This window comes from Octodon degus, unplaced genomic scaffold, assembly GCF_000260255.1.
Source record: "Octodon degus isolate 3935 unplaced genomic scaffold, OctDeg1.0 scaffold00044, whole genome shotgun sequence".
In the NCBI taxonomy this organism is placed as follows: Eukaryota; Metazoa; Chordata; class Mammalia; order Rodentia; family Octodontidae; genus Octodon; species Octodon degus.
The window spans coordinates 193790-213133 of NW_004524620.1; the positions used below are offsets into that span (position 1 = coordinate 193790).

At 42.7% G+C, this 19344-nt stretch overlaps 1 protein-coding gene across 1 annotated transcript in view; it reads right to left on the reverse strand.

Moving 5' to 3' along the window:
• Nucleotides 1-19344, reverse strand: part of Gldc (glycine decarboxylase) — a 123612-nt gene that overhangs the window by 71056 nt on the left and 33212 nt on the right. Inside the window, exons 5-8 of the mRNA XM_023715826.1 lie at nucleotides 16041-16205; nucleotides 3643-3720; nucleotides 2795-2942; nucleotides 2213-2409 (exon numbers count right to left, since the gene is read on the reverse strand). Coding sequence (XP_023571594.1) covers nucleotides 2213-2409; nucleotides 2795-2942; nucleotides 3643-3720; nucleotides 16041-16205 — 588 coding nt within the window. The remainder of the gene's footprint in view (nucleotides 1-2212; nucleotides 2410-2794; nucleotides 2943-3642; nucleotides 3721-16040; nucleotides 16206-19344) is intronic.

The window sequence follows — 19344 nt, forward strand, 5'->3', positions numbered from 1 at the left end:
TTCCAAGCCATCCTTTTTTAAAAAGTCCACTGTTCTTTTGTTTTGTTTTGTTTTGTTTTGTTTTTCTCCTTTGCACTCAAGAGATACAAAGGAATGCAAGGTCTCTGAGTTACAACTAGTGAAGGCTAATCCTCCAGGCCAGAACAGTGTAAAGAAATTCCCAGGGTGGGGTTTGGTGGTGGCATGTGCCTATAATCCCAGCACACAGAAGACCACTGTGCATTCAACGGTACCTTGTACTACCTATCGAGTTCAAGGCCAATCTGAACTGTATAGTCAGAACCTGTGTCCAAAAAATAAAAAATAAAAAATCCCCAGAATTACCCTGCCTAACACAATGATGATGACTTAGAATTAAATTTCACTCTCAGTTTCCTGGTATAAACAGAAAGAAGGGAAACACTATGAAAACAGAATTTCTGTTCCAGAAGTACAAGGACTGGCTATTTAAAAACAAAAATAGGGGCTGGGGAGATGGCTCAGTGGTCTAAAGCACCTACTTAGAACAAGCTTAGCAAAGCACAGGGACAATCCCCCGGCACCACATGCCAGCCAGCCCCGCCCCCTGGTGGGCTGAGCTGGCCACACACACACACAAAATAAATTAATTAAATAAATAAAATTAAAAAAAAAAAAAAATAGGCTGGGCATGGTGGCATGCAGCCCCAGCTCTTGGGAGGCTGAACACAGGCAGATCGCTACAAGTCCAATCTATGTAGTAGGACCCTGTACACCCTGTAGACCCTGTACTAAATACAACAACAACAACAACAAAAAGTTAAGTCTTACCACTATCTCACACATTTTTTCCTCTCTATTACAATTGAAAAGTTTGAGGTCTCATCTTCAGAAAAATAAATTATGGAAATCAGCCAACAATAATGAATATACCAAAGCTTTTAAGTGAGAAAGTCCCCTGCCTTATCAGCAAGAGACATCGCAAAAAGCAAGCTGAGAGAACAATACTTAGCGCAACTATACACTAAAAAGCTGCTGTGTCACAGTACTTCAGGTCTTTACCATTCACCCAGTTATTCACCTATGTTCATCACTTGGCTGTTCGCAAAAAGATCATGCTAAATTTTCCCAGTACTAATGAATCCTGGCATCCTTCCGAGTTGCTTCTGCTCCACTGCTTTCACACTGAGCCCCATCCCCAGCCTTTTCTTTTCTTTTTTTTCTTTTTTTTTTTGAGTCAATGTTTGGTTCAAAGGCGAGAATCAAGCTTGCAACCCTCCTTCCTCGACCTCCCACCCTACTGGGGTGGCAGGCGTTTACCACCACGCCCAGCTCCTCTAGAGTGTTATTGGGAGAAGCTTCATCAATTAGAAGCAATAAAGGCGCATCTAGAAAATTCCTGAGATTGGTTTGTGATAGCAAATTTCCAGCTACCAAAAATACTCCTGTAGCTTTAAGAGTTTGAATTGGTGAGTATTAACAACGCTTGGGAAAGCATGACGCACACTGTAGTCTCAGCCACACCATGTGGCAGGCTGTGTGTGTCCACACGAGCCCCAGGACACATCCAGCTAGGCGGCTTAGGACTGCAAATTACTTCATTCTTCACTTCTTGTGGTGTTTCCTGTAATGCTCATATACAAATTTTAAAAGTAAAGTAAACTCCTCTTGTTTTTCAGCCTCCCAAGTGCTGAGATTCCAGGTGCATGCCACCACACCCAGTCTCTACAAGTAAAGATTACTTTTAAAACTCCAAAAAGGGCTGGGGATTTGGCTCAGAGGTACATACACCTTCCTGGCAAGCACAAGGTCCTGAGTTCAATTCCTGGTACAGGCTAACAAAAAATTACTTGAATGGGCAAGTGGCAGAGGAGCCACGTGACTCACAGTGTGCACTTTATAAATCTCTCTTGCACTTAAACAATGTGGCAGGATGATACTTTTGAGAAAGAAACAGGTTAGAACAAAACACACATAGATCTTCACTCTTCTCAAGGCGTCCATCAGCCTAAATGAATGCACTTACATAACAATGGTGACACTAGTATGCTGTAGTCAGGCTTTTTCAAACATGTACAAATATTATGGTGTTTGAGAAAAGCTAGTTCATGCCCCAGACTCCCCTTCACAGTCTGTGTTGTCCTTTTCTTTACCAGACCCAACACAACCCTATTACATAGAAGCAACGCTCACCATGTGTGAAGAGAAGAAAGGACAGGAAACTCAGAACCCGCATGAGGGAAGGCGACCTTACCTCGTCACGCCCACCATCCTGCCAGGCGCCATCCTCACCAAGCTTTCTTTGACAGCAAAAAAGGCTGCGTGTGGTCCCCCATAGCCCAGTGGCACGCCAAACCGCTGAGAGTTGCCCAGGGCAATGTCCACCCCGAATTCTCCAGGGGGCCTCAAGATACACAGAGCTAGAAGGTCAGTAGCACAGCAGGTCAGGCTCTGGAGAGGAAATGAGAGGAAGGTCTGGGCGGTCCCCTTTCGCTGTGAGCAGGCCAGCTGGCTGAGCCAGCTCAGAGTCCTGTGAACTCCCCTGATTGATTGATTGACTCATTCATTCATTCATATTCATTCATTCAGTCATATTCATTAACATTCATTCATTCATTATTCACATTCATTCATTCATTCATTCATTCAATATCTACTGAGTGTCTACCATGTGCCAGGAATCAGTAAATAAAAACTAAGAGGAAGGAGGTAGGAAGCAGACTTGTACTGTTTCATATGACAGTGGTAGGAAAATTATGAAACAGCAAAAGAATGCTAGACAGACAGACAGAAGCTACAGCGTACACTCCCGAGCCCCCAAAGGGTCTCTGCCTACCCCACTCTCATGGGCTTGCTCAACGAGTTCTGTGAAGTCCTCCACCTTCCCCTCAGTGTCTGGATACTGGAACAAAACCCCACTGACATCCTTCCCACTGAAGTCCATTTCATGGGGTAACTTCAGCTCAATGAGGACTCCTCGAAATCTGGAAAGGTATAAAACATGGAGCAATCATGCATTTGTGTATAGGATAAGCAAATTAACTACAGTTCCATTTCGGGTAACTCATTTTCTCCATCTTCCCAGGCCCACACCTGGTCCTTTCATGGAAAGAACTTCCTTGTAATGATCACAGGTCAGGAAATCCCTTCTGAGGGGGTGGTAGTAGGGGGTGGGGGAAGCACGGGCACCGTGGCTCAATGAGAAAGCAAATAGGCGCCGTGGTGGCTGTGCTATGTTTTTGTTTCCTGGTACAGTACTAAAGAATACAACAAACTTTAATCTATCTAAGCCATATTACAGGATGTATTGAGTGGATTCCCTATAAACTATGTTTTCAGAGACTACACAAGCTACAACTATTGTGAGCTTAATGTTCCTGTTCCTCAGACTTTCCAAAATCCTACTAAAATGGTTTTAACATTTTTAATGTTCTTTTCATGAAGAAAGATAAAATGGTAAGACAGCTTACCATAAAGAAAAAGGCAACTAAGCACCATGAAATTCCCCCTTGATTATGACAGTGTATTATTAGAGACATTCCTGGGAAAAATGAAAAGTAAGAACCTCCAGAACCCCAGTTAAAAGCAGGTCCACCCCTGGTCACAGAGGAGGTGAGGAAAGGAGACACTGCAGGGATATGAATGTCCTTGCCCTGGCTTCAATAGACAAATGAATATAATTACTTGGCTCGAGTCTGGACAACAGCTACTGTCTGGGGGTGGCAACGAGGGTCGACAAAAAATTTCTTCCTCTTATTATGTCTGTTGAAAAGAAAAAGCACAAACACAAACATTAACAAAAATCAGCGAGTCTGAGATGGCTCTGAGCACGGTACAGAAAGCTCTGGTTCATTACTAGCTAGTGATACGTACTAACTGCAATCCCAACTTAAATCCAGCACCCACTCCAACCCCATTTTGCACAGCTAGTTTCATATAGTTAATTTTTTTTTTAAATGTATTTGGTACAGGGTCTCTATGTAGCTCGGGCTCACAGTGATTCTCCTGCTCTCAGCCTCCCCAGTGCTGGGATTACAGGCATGGGCTACCGTGCCTGGTCTCAGCGACAGGCTCAGCATGGCTCGGAGGCCCGGCTAAAGCAGCATCTGGTGCTGGGGATCAAACCCCTGTCCCTAATGCTAGTCCCTGCGCTTGCCTAAGCAGGAGCTTAGTCTGCTGAGCTATCTTGCCAGCCCCAAATTTTAAAAGATGAAAAAAATGAAAGAAAAGCAAAGGGCAATGATAGACACACATAAAAATTAAAAACAAACAAAAAAGTCCTTCTAAAACATCTTAGCATTTTATTACTAAAAGGAGCATCTAGAGAAATGAGCCAAGCACCCACTCAGTAAAAAGAGGGAAGGACTCAGACAGGCTGTGGTGCACATGGAATCACAAAAACCAGAGTTGATTCAAGAACCCAAATCTCAGGAGCTCTTCAGAAACAAAACTGACATGGATGCGTAACAGTTCACGCATCACAAACACACCTGGATGACAAAGCATGTATCTGCGGTGGGGAGGAGTAATGTGTATTGTGCCCCACGTGCCATTTCCCAGAAAGACACCCAAGAAACAGACCGGTGGCACGTGCCTTGGGAATGAGGCTTGGCTACACAGTGAGGTCCACGCCGGCCTGAACTGCACAGCCAGACGCTGTCTCCAAGACAGCCATACCGCTAAGCTCTGTGGGCTGCTTCCCCAGGATAAATCTGAATGCAGGCACCCAGGATGAGAACTAACGGGAGGAAATGAATTAAGCACCTGCACAGGAGATGATGTTGACACTAGTGGTTCTTGGCGAACTGCACATCGGAGGGAAAACCCTCAGCTTCTCAAGCGGGAGGTGAACGCTTTCATACAGAGAAAGAGGCTGCTGGGGGAGCAGCGAGAAGGTAGAAGAAGAGCTGGAAATCAGTGCCCCACTGAGGCCCACGGCCACAGCTGGGTGGGTGGCTTTCCTTGGTGGCTGCCAGTCCCCAGCAGCAAGAAGGGCCGGCATTCACTCCGACGCTGTTCCGGAACCAGAAGGCTCCTTGGCTGGAATCTACCAGAGACCACCATGCCCGACCTGCGCGCAGAGTTCAGGCTTCATCTCTCCACCCCCAAGTCTACAGGAGCCAAGCAGAAGATCTGCCAAAAGTGGGGATGCTGAAAATAACCTAGAGCACTTCAAAATGCTGGCACAGGAGAAGCACAAAGATGGTAGCGTGATGAGCAGCAGAGAAAGAACCTCTCTTGAGAGTGGCTGTGCAGAGGCTGGAATATAGCAATGTGAAGGAGACGAGGAGGAGGGAAGTGGGTCCCCTGGATAGAGGAAGATCTCAAGCATGAACTGAAGCCCATGGAGAGTGTGGAGAGAGAAACGTTGAAGGAGGAGGAGGAGGAGATGGCTGGTAGAGCCTGTCCTTGGGTCAGGATTCACTGCATGGGAAGAGCGGTTCAAACCTGTGGACACTCGGAGACCCGCGACCCCAGAGACCTCCAGGGAGAGGTGCGCAGTAGAAGGGGGCACGAGATGTGAAGGACTATGCTAGCTGGTGGTGAGTGCAGAGGGCGCAGGGGTCCCATGGGATAGAACAACTGGCCAGGAGACATCTCTGGGAGGGGCCGGATGAGCTCAGAACTCAGAGGGGCTGCTGACTCCGTAAAGCAGCTCCCGGCTGGGCTCAGGATCGGGACAGTGAGCTGACAGCTGCAGGCTGAATGAGGCTGCTCAGCCACAAGCTGTGGGCTGCTGAGATCATCCACCACCCCCACTAAACCTGCGGCTTCCTTGCTGGGGTAAAACACCACCGACCAGGACCCTCCAAGCGTTGCGGCCAGTGACAGCAGACACAGAGCTGGAAGTGGGCATTTTATTTTTCCCCTCTCTTTTGTTTTTGGTTGTTGTGGTGGTTTTCTTTTCCTCCAGTATTTGATCTTGGTTTTATATGAGTGTGGGCACGGTTTTTAGCTTCTTTGAGGTTGTTGTTCTATTCTTCTTCTGATCTTTTCCTTTTCTCTTTCCTTCTAGTCTTCTGTAATAGTATCCTAAAGTTAGCGTGATCCCCCCTTCATCCTTGGGCCTTCTTTTTTGGAGGGTGGTACTCTAACTCAGGACCTTGTGCTTACCAGGCAGGGGCTATGCCACTGAGCTATATCGCCAACCCTCCAGCCTCATCTCTTCCTCTCCTTCCACTTCTCTATTTTCTCCCTAACCCATATATAGTGCATATAATTTTGGGGGGCCTTACATTTGTTATATAACCACAAATCTAGTTCATAGACTTAAAGATGGCAAATTAGTGGTTAGCTCTGTTTGTCACTTTTTAGGCTGTGTTTGATGCCATTGTCACTGCTGATATCATTGTTGATAGGTTCTGGCCCTAGTGGGAATTACTAAAATCATCATGGTGGTCATCTAATATGGCCAATGCCCTTAAAACAAAGGCCCATCTTCCCAAGACTACTTCCCTGCTTCTCCAACTTGGCCTAGGGTACAATTTCCTTTCACTCTTCCCTCCGCCTCAGGGAAGACCCCCAATCAGCTCCTCAGGTATATCTAAACACCCCCCTTAAACTCCACCCCTGGCAGGGGCCATAAAGACCTCAGCCTCCCTTTGTTCAACTCCAGAGAATTTCTTATCTTCCCACCTTCTCTCCATGTCCTCAAAGATAATAAAGCCCCTTTCCCTTTTTCCTTCTGCCTATTTCTCTGCTGTGCTGGGCACCTAAAAAAAAAACAAAAAAAAACAAAAACTATGAATTATATCCAAAACTGACATAATTGCTCTGACCAGCTGTTCCTGCTGGTACTCCAAGACTGAGACTGACTAAAGGTTCCAGATAATCCTGTGGCACAGTGCTGAAGAACAAGGGACTGGACCAAAGAGGCAGAAACTATTTATCCTCCATAAATGGAACAGGTAGGATCTTGCAACAATCTCAAACCCAAAAAACAAGCTGAACCTGGAAAATGCCTCAGAGAAGTACCCATTTCCTAAGGGTTCCAAATATTAGCAATAATGAAACCCAACATAAGCAACTTACAAGCATCACCCCAGAAATTAAACTAAAAATAAATAAATAAAATAGATGACAAAATACTTAAACAAGAAGCGACCCAAAACATTCCATTCATCAAAGGCAAACCCAGGGGGCAGTGAGGTAGGATGATCCTAAAGCCACCTACCCGGCCTCTATTAAGTGGTGCCAACAGAGCAACTAAATGAGGCTGTACTGGTTGACACACTGTATCAACTTGAGAAATTTAGAAGTTTAATTAAGTGACTCAGCAGAGAGCCAGGATTCTTAGTTTGTAAACATCCTCATCCTGTGCAAGAGGAGGGCATGGACATTGTGTGAATTCTACACCTCCAGCCCCAGGGGTACCTTGTTCATAATATAAGGACGGGAGAGAGGCTGGCTAGAAGCCACAGCTGCTGCCCTTCCCTTTGGTCTTTGCTGTTTTCTGCTGCCATAAACTGCTGCTCTCTGCCATGTGCCGCTCTGTCTGGGAGCCACCTGAGTATAGGCTGAAACCTCCACAAACTGTAAGCTAAATGAACCTTTCTTTCCTTCATTTTTGAATGTTGGGTGTTTGTCCCAGCAATGAGCAAAAAGTAACCGAGACAGAGGCTATTAAAAAAAAAAAAAAAAAATCAAATCAGAAATAATCTCTCAGTTAACTGAAGAAATAGGGTCCATGATGAAAACCACGCTTAGTGACATTAGAGTAGATACAGTCAAAAGGAAGTAGAGGAGTTTAAATGATGAAAGCTAGGAATGCTCAGCACAGGAAAGAAATGGAATCCAGAAGGCAGATTCAAGAAGATATCCAGGGGACTAAAAGTTCCATTAAAAGTATCTGCAGCAGATAAGGCCAATAGGAGGAGAGGACCTCAGATACAGAAGACAGGCTTGCAGGTAGCAATCACGAAAAGAACGATTTCTTAAAAATAGCAAAGCCCTTCCCTGGCAAGCGCCAGGGCCTGAGTTCAATCCCCAGTTCCTCCAAAAAAAAAAAAAAAATGTAATAAATAAAAATAAATAAATATTAAAAAAAAAAAAAAATAGCAAAGCCCATGAGAAATGAATACACATGAGGCAAAGAAGAATAATTTAAGATTAGAATCAATAAAAAGCAGGAAAAAATACAAATGATATACAAAAACTATTCACAGACAATATGCCACAAAACTTCCATAGTGCAGAAAAAGAATTTGGCATAGTTAAGTGAGGCATATACAACTCCAACTATACAGAATTAAAAAAAAAAAAATCTATAGCCAGGATTACACTGAAGATTCCAGAAATTCAACATGAGAATAGAATCTTAAAAGCTCCTGTGGGAGGAAAAAAAGTCACCTAGAAAGGAAAGTCCATCAGAATCACAGCAAAAACCCTCGAGTGAAGGAGAGTTCGGAATGAAGTATTTCATCTTCTAAAGGGAAATAACCATCACCCCAGACTGATGTAACCACCAAAAGTATTTTTCAAAACTGATGGAGAAATAAGATACTTCCACGTCAAAGAACATCTTAGGAAATCCAAACCAGCACTCTAAAATGTTTTGAAGGACATTCTAAAAGAGATAACAAGGATTACAATTCCATGAATCTCAACAGAAAGAATCCACCAGGAAAGGCAAACAAACCAGGAGGGGAGGAAAAAGAAGGGACGCCAATAATAGAAAAATAGAAAGGCAAGGATAACTGAATGCACATCAATAGAACCATCAATATTAATGGACTCAAATCACCCAGCAAAAGACACAGCCTGGAAGAATGGATCAAAAACCAAGAGCCAACAATAGGCTGCACACAAGAAACATATTTAATTCAAAAAGAAATTCACAGACTGAAAGTCTAAGGATGAAAAACAATGCTCCATGTGACAGGAGCTCAGAAAAAAAGCAGGGGTAGCTATTCCATCTGAAGGTAAAGTGAATTTCAAGTCAAGATTGATTAAGAGGAACAAAGAAGGCCAATCCATCCTTGTAAAGGGAACAATCTAGGAGGAAGAGATAAACAATCATAAATACTTATGCAAATACCAGTGCACCCAACAATATAAAACAAATAGTAGTGGGCATGAAAAATCAATTAAGCACTAATACAGTTGCACTGGTGGATCTAAAAGCCCCACTGTCTCAAAAAGAAAGATCAACCAAAATAAATAAATAAACAATACAATATTAGAAATGCACCAAACTTTTCAACAAATGGACTTAATACAGGTCTAGAGTGTTCTACCCCAAAACATAAGAATATACATTCTTTTCAGCTGTGCATGGACATTCTCCAAAATAGACTACTTACTAGCTCATAAAACATGCTTAAGTAAATGCAAAGGAATTACCCCATGCATATTATCAGACCACAGTGCAATAAAATTGGAAATCAGTGGAAAAAGAAACCAAAAACTTCATAAATATATGGAAATTACATAGTACCCTCCAAAACAACCAAAGGATCACAGATGAAAAATCAAAGAAGAAATTAGACAGTTTCTAAAATTAAGTAATAACAACAATACAACATACTGACACTTACAGGACACAATGAAGGCAGTGTTAAGCAGGAACTGTATAGCAGGCAACACCCATATCAGGAAAACAGAGTGAGCTCAAATAAACAACTTAATGTTGAACCTCAAACTTCTAAAAAGAAGAATAGGCCAAGGCTGGAAGCTTGTACAAGGAAGAAACTTATAAAAAGCAGAGCAGAAATGAATGCAATGCAGACTAAGAAAACAATACAAAGAATCAAAGAATTGAAAATTTGGTTCTTTGAAGGATTAAATAAAATTGATGAAATTCTTAGAAAACCTTATTTTTTAAAAAAAGGAATGAAAATACTGAAAAATAGGCAATGAGGAATGAAAAGGGTGAAATCACAACAGACAATGCACAAACTCAGAATATCATTGATACCTATTTTGAAGTCATATTTTAGTAAGAGAAAAATCAAAAGAAATGGAGATGCCTAAATGCACACGAATTACTAATGCTAAATCAAGAAGACATAAAAATCCTAAATAAACCAATATCAATCAATGAAGTCAAAGTTGCAACTGAAACTCATCAAAGGGAAGTCCAGGCCCTGATGGACCCAGTTCTGAATTCTACAAGAAATTTCAAGAAGATCCAATATTATTATTTCTCAAACTCCAATGAAATTGAAAGGGAAGCAATACTCCCAAATTCATTCCTGAAAGAATTACCCTGATACCAAAATCAGAAGAGACCCAACTAAAAAAGAGAACCACAGGTCAGTCTCCTTAATAAGCAAAGGTACAAAATCATCAACGAAAATCAGAAAAACAAAATGGTGCAAATCACCAAGAAGAGTATACACCATGACCAGGTGGGATTCATCCCAGGGATGTGGGAATGGTTCAACAGAGTAAATTTAGTAAGTCACTAAATGTACTATATCATATTATTAAGTCCAAGGACAAAAATCATATGATCATTTCCATACATACAGAAAAAAGCTTTTGACAAAGTCTAGCACCCATTCATGTTGAAAACTCGGTACAGAAAATTTGAATAGATGGTCTTAATCTCAACTTGATTAAAAGCCACCTGTGCAAAACAACAGCCAACATTATACTAAATGGTTGAAATGGAAGGCTTTCTCTTAAAATCAAGAAGACAAGAATGTCCACTGTCTCCACTCTTACTTAACATAGTCCTGGAAACTAGCCAGAGCAACTATATAAGAGAAAGACATAAAAGGAATAAGGATAGGACAGGAAGAAGTCAACTTAACATTTTTATATTTGCAGAGGACATGATACCCTACGTAGCCCACAAACTCCACTAAAAAATTCCAAGATTTAATAAGCAAATTCAGTAGCATAGTTGGATACAAAGTCAACATTCAAAAATCAGTAGCTTTCCTCTACACCAATAACAAAGTCACTGAGATAGAAATTAGGGAAAAAACACCTTTTACAGTATCATACAAAATAATGAAATATGTAGAACTCAATGTAATGAAAGATATAAAAGACTTCTACATTAAAATCTATAGTATTCACTGAAAAGGGAAATTGAAAAGGATATCAGAAAACGAAAGTAACAAGCAATATAGTGAATATCTCCATACTTTCAAAAATGTTACACAGATTTAATTTAATTCCTATCAAAATTCTAATAGCATATCTCACAGAATTAGAGAAAATAATCCCAAAAATCATTTGGACCAAGAAAAGACCCAGAATAGCAAAGGCAATTCTGGACAACAAAGGCAAGGCAGTGGGGAATCATAATCCCTCACTTGAAATTATACTACAAAGCTACTATGATTAAAAACAGCATGTTATTGGCAAAAAAGCAGACCTGAAGACTAATGGAATAGAGTATAAGAAGCAGAAATAACTCTAGACATACTCAGCTGCCTTATCTTTGACAAAGATGCCAAACAGTTTCACTGGAAGAAAGGTAGCCTCTTTATTAAATATTGTTGTAAAAACTGGCTTTCCACATGCCAAAGATTAAAAGTGGACTCATATCCTTCACCATACATTAAACTGAATTTGAAATGGATCAAAGATTTTTTTTTTTTTCCAGTACTCAGGACCTTGCACTTGCCAGGCAGGCATTTATGCCATTCAGCTGGGCTACATCCACAGCCCCTAAAAGATCTAAATATTAAAACAGAAATAAATCTGCTGGAGGACAGAACAGGTAGAACTCTTGAAGCTATTAATATAGGCAAAGGAGGAACTATCATAAAGAATCTACTACTGAGATTTTAGCTTATTAAAAAGGTTTTGAAATCACCAAGAGAATAAAGAGAAAACCAACAGTGTGAGAAAAAAAGTATTTGTCAGCTCTTTCTTAGACAAAGGACTACTACTGAGAACATATAAAGAACTCAAAAAACAAAACAAAAAACCAGACCTACTAAATTTAAAGCTCCAACCCCAAAATGGGCATCTAAAATGAATTTATACTTTGCAGATGAACAAATACAAATAGCAAATAAACATATTAAAAATGTTCAACACAACTGGTCATTTGAGAGACACAAATTAAACAACACAGAGATTCTCCCAGAAAGAATGGCTATCATCAAGAAATCAACCAATAACAAATGCTGGAGGGGCTGTGGGGAAAAAAGGAACCCTTCTCCATGGTTGGGAGGAGTATAGACTGGTGCACCCACTGTGGAAATCAGTGTGAAGATTCCTCAAAAAACTAGGATTGGAGGCCCTATTGCACCCAGCTATTTCCCTTCTGGGTATCTTCTAACAGAATTAAAAACATTATACCACAGCGATATTGTGCACCCATGTTTACAGCAGCACAATTTGTTGTAGCTAGATCTTGGAAACAAACCAGATGCCCATCAACTGACGAATGGATACTTAAGATGTGGTCTTTTTGTACAATGGAGCACTATTCAGCCATAAAGAAGGAGAAACTAGAGACATTTCTAGGTAAATGGATGCAACTCTAGACCATACTCCTAAGGAAATAAACCAGACACACATGTGTAAACATTACATTGCTTCCCTAATGTGAAAAGCTGAAAAAGAGTAAATAAGATCCCAAATGTACAATAGGTATCATAAAATGAGAATAAATTTCAAAAGGAAACTGAGATGGGGGGCTGAGGAGATGGGTCAGTAGAATAAGCACTTCCCTGGCAAGCACAAGGGTCTGAGTTCAATCCCTGGTTCTGCAAAAAAAAAAAGTAACTACTTTCTTCCAAACCTGCCCTGAAGGCATTTGGAGAAAAAAAAAAAGAAACTGAGATGGGGCAATGGAGAAAAAAATGATGACACTGGCTGGCCAAATAGCTCAGTGGGGGGCCGGCCAAATAGCTCAGCAGATTAAAGCACCTGCAAGCAGGAGGTGGGGGTGTCTGATCCCTAAACCTGCCACTCTGGCCCCAGCCCCGCCCCCGGGGTACACTGAGCCTTTGATTGAGACTGGGCATGGTGGTGCATGCCTGTAATCTCAGCTCTTGGGAGGCTGTAAACAGGTGGATCACTAGGAGTCCAAACTAGTAGCGAGACCCTGAACACCCTGTAGACTCTTCCCTAAAATACAGGAAAAAATAAAAATTTAAAAATGACGACACAGAGAAATGGCTTTTGTTCTCATGAAGCTTTCCACTGTGATGAAACTGGCCTTTCCTGGAAGAAAATGTCCAAGTGAGCATACATTACCCAGGAAGAGAAGAAAATGCCAGGCCACAAGCCCGCGAAGGACAGAGGAAGCTTACTGCTATGCGCCAATGTGAGTGGTGACCTCAGGATAAAGCCTCTCTTGTCTCCTTACTCTGAGACCACTATAGTGTTCACAAAAACAAAGTCAAGAAGAATAAGCTAGAGGTCATGTACAGATCTAAGGCAAAAGCCAGGTAACAAGAGTACTTCTTCTTGGATGGATCAGGGAGGCTTTCTGTCCTACTGTTAAATATGTAGAGGACAAAGGTTTACCACTCCAGGCTCTGTTCATCACGGACAATGCTCCTGCTCACACATGAGATTTTTCAACAAGAATTGGCTGAAGAATCCCCATGGCTCTCGTCAAGTTCCTCCCACCTAACACAACTCCTTGATTGCAGCCTATGGACCAGCAGGTGATAGCTAACTTTGAGAAGCTATACGCCAAGGCACTGTTCCTGAATCCCTTTCAGATGGTCTCAAATAGATTGAAACCTGAAGGCGTCCTAGAAGAAACATTACAGCACCCTGACTTGTGTGGGGTTGAGAAATCCTGGGCCAATGTCTAAGGACTATGAGCTCTTCCTGGAAGAAAGTGTGGCCTAAAAATATACAGCAGAGAGACTTTAGAGGCTGTGCAGAGGAGCCTGAGCCTTCAACTGGCCCTGTGATTGACGACCCTGTCACTATAGCAGAGTCCACAGGCTTGCAGGTAGACAGTGGTGATGTTGAGGAACTGAGAGAGGAGCTCTCAGCGGAGCCTTCTACAGAGGAATTTCGGCAGCTTCTGGCCGGGTCACAGAGAATGGCAGCTGAGGAGCTTTCTGAAGGGAGTGGGGTATCAATAATTAGTTCTGCAAAATTCTTCTGAAATTAAAAAAAAAATTAAAACTTAAAAAAAAAATAGACCTACAAACATGTATGGAGAAGACCCATCCTGTCAGAGAAAACGCCAATCAATGCATCACTTGCTTAGTGACAGCATCATGCCACACTACCCAACAATGTTAAGGAAAAGAGAAACAGACAACCTTGGTCCAGCTTTTGGTTCTGAAAAGGTTGAGACCTAGTGAGCCAGAAGCAGGTCCTAGTGGGCTACAGACTCTCTCAAGGAGAGAAAGGACACTGGAGAGGCAGCTTCCCGATGTTCCTATGGAGGGAGAGTCTTCTGCCAAATAACCACCTTCCATTCCATCCTCCCATCCTCAAGCCAGAGATGTCAACTTGAATGGTGAGCACAATAGAACATTGGTAAACTAGGTAGACTAGTGATGTTGAGGAACTGAGGGACGAGTACACTAGGTAAACTAGGACCTAGTTTGCTCCTGGTAAACTAGGACCATTTTATAACTTTTTGGTGAATACACTGGGAAAATTACTCGTGTTTCCTGTAAATCATGCACATTATACAGCCCAACTTTATTATGAAAAGGTTAGTTAAAGGATGCTTTGGAAGATTCACAGCACTTCATAGGTAGTTCCATTATTTCTTATGGGAAAGGTCTTGACTTATAATTTGAGTTACAACCAGCCCTCACAAATGAATACAGTTCGCAAGTCAAGGGTTCACTGTAGCTCACTGTGAAGTCCTGGTTTCAACCCATACTACACTAGGGAGGGAAGAAAAATAAAAGAGCTGGAGAGTCACTAGCGGTAGAGGCTTGCTCAGCACACATGAGGCCCAGGATTAAATTCTGCCAGTGCCCCAAACACACACATGCACACACACACACAAATACACACACACACACACACACACAAATACAAACATACTTATATCTATAGAAATACACATAAGTACACACAAACACAAATATATATACAATTCACAAACACAAACATACATAGGTTTATTTAGCTATAGCATTCCTAAACCCCTCCCTTTTGCTTTTTTCTGAGCATACACAACACTGCCAGCACATCAACAGTCATCTGTTAATTACAAGGATCTAAAAGGTATGACAGCGGAGTATATGCGTCCTCGATAACATCCTCTCCTTGCTGTAACATCCCTCAACTTAACATTATATAAGAGAAAAGGTAATACCTTTCTTGTGCAACTTGTAACAACAATGGCTTTAAAACCACAACTACAGCTGAGCAGGGCGGCACATGCCTATAATCCCAGCACTTGGGAGGGTGAGGCAGGAGGATCCCCATGCCTTTGAGACCAGGCTGGGTTACACAGTTATCCAAGGCATGCCTAAACTACAGAGCAAAATTAGACCTTGTCTCAAAAAGAAAGGAAAACATGGGCCAGCCAGATAGCTCAGCAGACTGATGTGCCTGCTTAGGCAGAGTGCAGCGGCTGGGATTGGAATCTTGGTGTGCCCTGCAGCCCCGCTCCTGGGGCCAGCTGAGACAGCTATTGAGACTAGGCATGGTGGCGCACACCTGTAATCCCAGTGTCTGGGAGGCTGAAAAGAGGAGGATCACTATGAGTCCGATCTGTGTAGTGAGACCCTGTAGACCCTGTCCTACATACAAAACAATAAAAAAGAATAAAACAAAACTAAAAACAGGGGCTGGCGAGATGGCTCAGTGGTCTAAAGCACCTACTTGGAACAAGCTTGGCAAGGCACAGGGACCGCGGTTCGACCCCCCAGCACCACATGCCGGCCAGCCCTGCCCCCTGGTGGCCATACATACACACACACACACACACACACACACACACTCTAAAAAAAAAAAAAAATGTAAAAAAAAAAAACTAAAAACAATCAGATCAGAACTTTTTGTTACTTCAGTGAATGACAGAACCTCTCTCAAACATACAAATGTATAGTGTACTATGGCAAGTATGTGTGTGACAAGTCTTTGGCACTGCCTGGGACAGTGGAGCCTGTCCTCACGTACAGCAGGAGGAACTTCAGGATGTCCCTCTCCCACAGGGAGTCCCAGGCTGCGCCTCTCACCTGTGACACAGCTGCATGGCCTCCGCTGCCGCAGTCGCCTCGTCCAGTAGGGATGCATTGGCTGTGTCCATGCCTGTGAGGTCGCACACCATGGTCTGGAAGTTGAGCAAACTCTCCAGCCTCCCCTGAGACACCTCCGGCTGGTACGGAGTGTACTGAGTGACCCTGGGGAAACACATGGCCGGGCACACACTGAGCCCGCTGCTCAGGAGCCCCCTAGACACCTTCACGCCACAATTTACTGCCTGGATCTCGAGAGTCATGTAGTACATTGGGAAGCTTCCCTTGTGGCCTCTGTAAGGAAGACAGGAGTTAAATCGTAGGACAGCAACAATGTTACCTGCTTAGGGATAACCAGTGCTTATTTTTTCTTGCTGTAAATTATGCTTTTACAATATTACATTACTGTTTTAACAACCTTTTGTGTAGATGTATTTTATGTGGCTCTTAAAATCTACTTGAGCCTACTTAAGATATGAACAGAAATTTTATTTCTTACTATACTTCCATTAGATAAAACGCAGCCTGCGTAGCTTCACTAGGCAAAGCGCCAAGACTGGTACCAGGCAAGACCCCGGGCAGTGACCAAGACCACTAGGACAAGCAAGAAGGAAGCTAACAGTGCTACCTTTATTCCAGGATGGTACAGTCTGGTCAAGGGTGAGGTGGCCTTTGACCACGAACAAAGGAAGAGAGTCTGCTTTATGGACTAACTTAGGAGAGGGAGGGGCAACGGGGGTTACTGGGGCATCTGCCTCTTTGGGGGAAGGGAAGTACAGGACAACAGTGGTATTTTGCTGACTTGCAGAGTGGCATTCTCTTCCTGTAAGCCTGAGAACCAGGTCTGGGAGCCATCCTGACAAACAGATTGCTTTTCATCTCTCCAGCTGAGTGAGTGGGCTTTCCTGTCTGAACAGACTGATCTGTGAAAATTTTTTCTCTTCAGACTGAGAGAAGCCTAATTATAAGGAGCTAACAATCGGAATCTCTAAGCCTCCAAACCTGCATGGTTTTGCTTTACATCAACCAAGTGGCATTCTGTGTTCTGCTAAGAAATTAACAGATGGATTTAAACATTCTCACTCTCTAATCACTAAACGTCTACAGACACTGACTTTGTAGCTATTGAAATTCAGGGATACAAATGACTAGAAGGCCTTATAGCCATGGATTTTAATCTCAGATTTTCTAGTGGTTAGCCAAGAATGGGGCTTTAGATATGTGAATTAACCAGCTTAGTTTCATTTCTTTAAAAATTTCTTTATTATTCTACACTAGCATATTTGGGGTTTTGTTTTGTTAAAACTCTTATTTTTCACATGTTTTTAATTCATGCAGTTTACCATCATCTTGGGGATTGGTTACATGCACAGAATACAGCCGGGTTTTTCTAATCTCTTCGCTCGGTACACTGTATTTGCTGCCAACTTAGAAACAGGAACTAATAAGGTCAATAAGCAATATGGTTAACTGTCCCTGGCCTCCAGGTGATCATATTATCTTTATTAGTACATCTCACGGAATATGATTACCGTTAGCATGAGGAGCTGGTACAGGCACACAGCACGCGTCAATTCTCTTTACTCCCCTCCTCCCATCACTTGGTCCACTTACCATTCGCAACAAAAAAGTATCTCCATCTTCATTTTATTCTTTAAATTACTTGTACTTTCATTTCCTCTTATGAGAAAAAGCAAGCAATATGTGAGCTTGCATATCTTAGTTCACCTAACACTACGGCCTCAAGGTACACCTGACTTTCTGCGAATGACTCAAATGTATCCTTTATGGTGGAAAAACACAAGAATATACTGTGATAAGCAAAAAGAGACAATAAATACAAGTCATTTCAGCATGATAAACATCTTTTAAAGAAACTAACGGACAGGAGAAAGGACGATGGAGCACTTATGACAGAGCTGCGACCTTTTGCTGGAGCCCACACAGCTAGCGCAGGCCTGGCCCGTGCAGCCTCGGGGCCAACGCTGGCCCGCATCTCAATCGTTTTCCTCATTCCCACACCAGATCTTCAGGAGAAAGTTTTCAGTGATTTATTTTTTGTTTTGATTTCATTCTTCAAGCCTTTTTCCTCTCTCTTCTGTCTGGCTAAGCACATTCAGGACATTTCCATTTGTTTTTCTTCTCGTCTCTAAAAAGTTTTACAGCAGTATCTTCCAAACTAATTTTTGTTTTCATTCAATTTTCAGATCTTTGAGGGGGTGTGACAGAGAAGCTGCCTAGCCAGCAGTACAAAGTCGAGCTATTTGAAATAATGTCCTGCAGTTTTGATCGGCAGAACAGTATGTGTGTATGTGTGTACAGCAGAATAAACTTTGCTTCAATTAATTCCCTGAATAGCCTCGCTTAGCAACTGTAAATTAATCCGCCATTGTCTGGGTGGGTGGCGAGGTGGAATGAAGGGGGCACACAATATGGCGGGGTGCAGGCAATGAAAAGTAGATGTGAGCAGAAACAGGGTCACAAAAAGTCTCAGACATGGCACCTTCCTGCTTCACACTTGGGTGCCTGACCTGTACAAATTATTCACTTTGCTCAAAACTTCACTATTTGATGTGCAGACAGAAAAGCAGACAGAGAGAGAAGCCTAGGCGTACACCAACTAGTCCACCTGAGAAATAGGAAGGATTTAGTACATTCATGGGGCCAGGTCTACAATATACAACACAGCACAATGTTTGAAAGCCATTCAGCCCAGTACTGAATATAAAATGAAAAAATGCACAAAAAAAACCCCTGTGCCCACTGACAGGAGAAGGGTAGAGGCAGGTGCGGTGGCATGCACCTAGAATACCAACACTCAGAAGGGCTGAGGCAGGGGAACTGCTGAGAGTTTGAGGCCGTAATGAGTTTAAGACCAGCCTGCACTACAGAGCGAGAGCCACAGCTAGCTCTTCTGTCCTTAGGACACAATCCTCAGTAGACGCTCAGTTCATGTGCTAATGACTTTATGCTCTCAGATGCACAAGGGGAATCTCCAGACGCCCTCGCACCTTCGACAACACTAAGCAAGAAGCCTTCGATTTTAGCCTCAGGTTTCACCAGCTAGAACAAGTAGCTAAACTTCTTTGCAGACTGCTCCCCTGGGCTAGCAATGGAGAAAACATCAGCCATATCCAAGGTTGTTTTCCTTCACACCCAACCTATACTCACATACACAAGGCATTTCAGAAGTGGCACTGCCCTATGCAGCTGTTATTCAAGTGACCGGCAACTATAAACTACCAACTGGGCCAGGGAGATAGCTCAGTAGAATAAGCACCTGCCTGGCAAGCTCAGGGTCCTG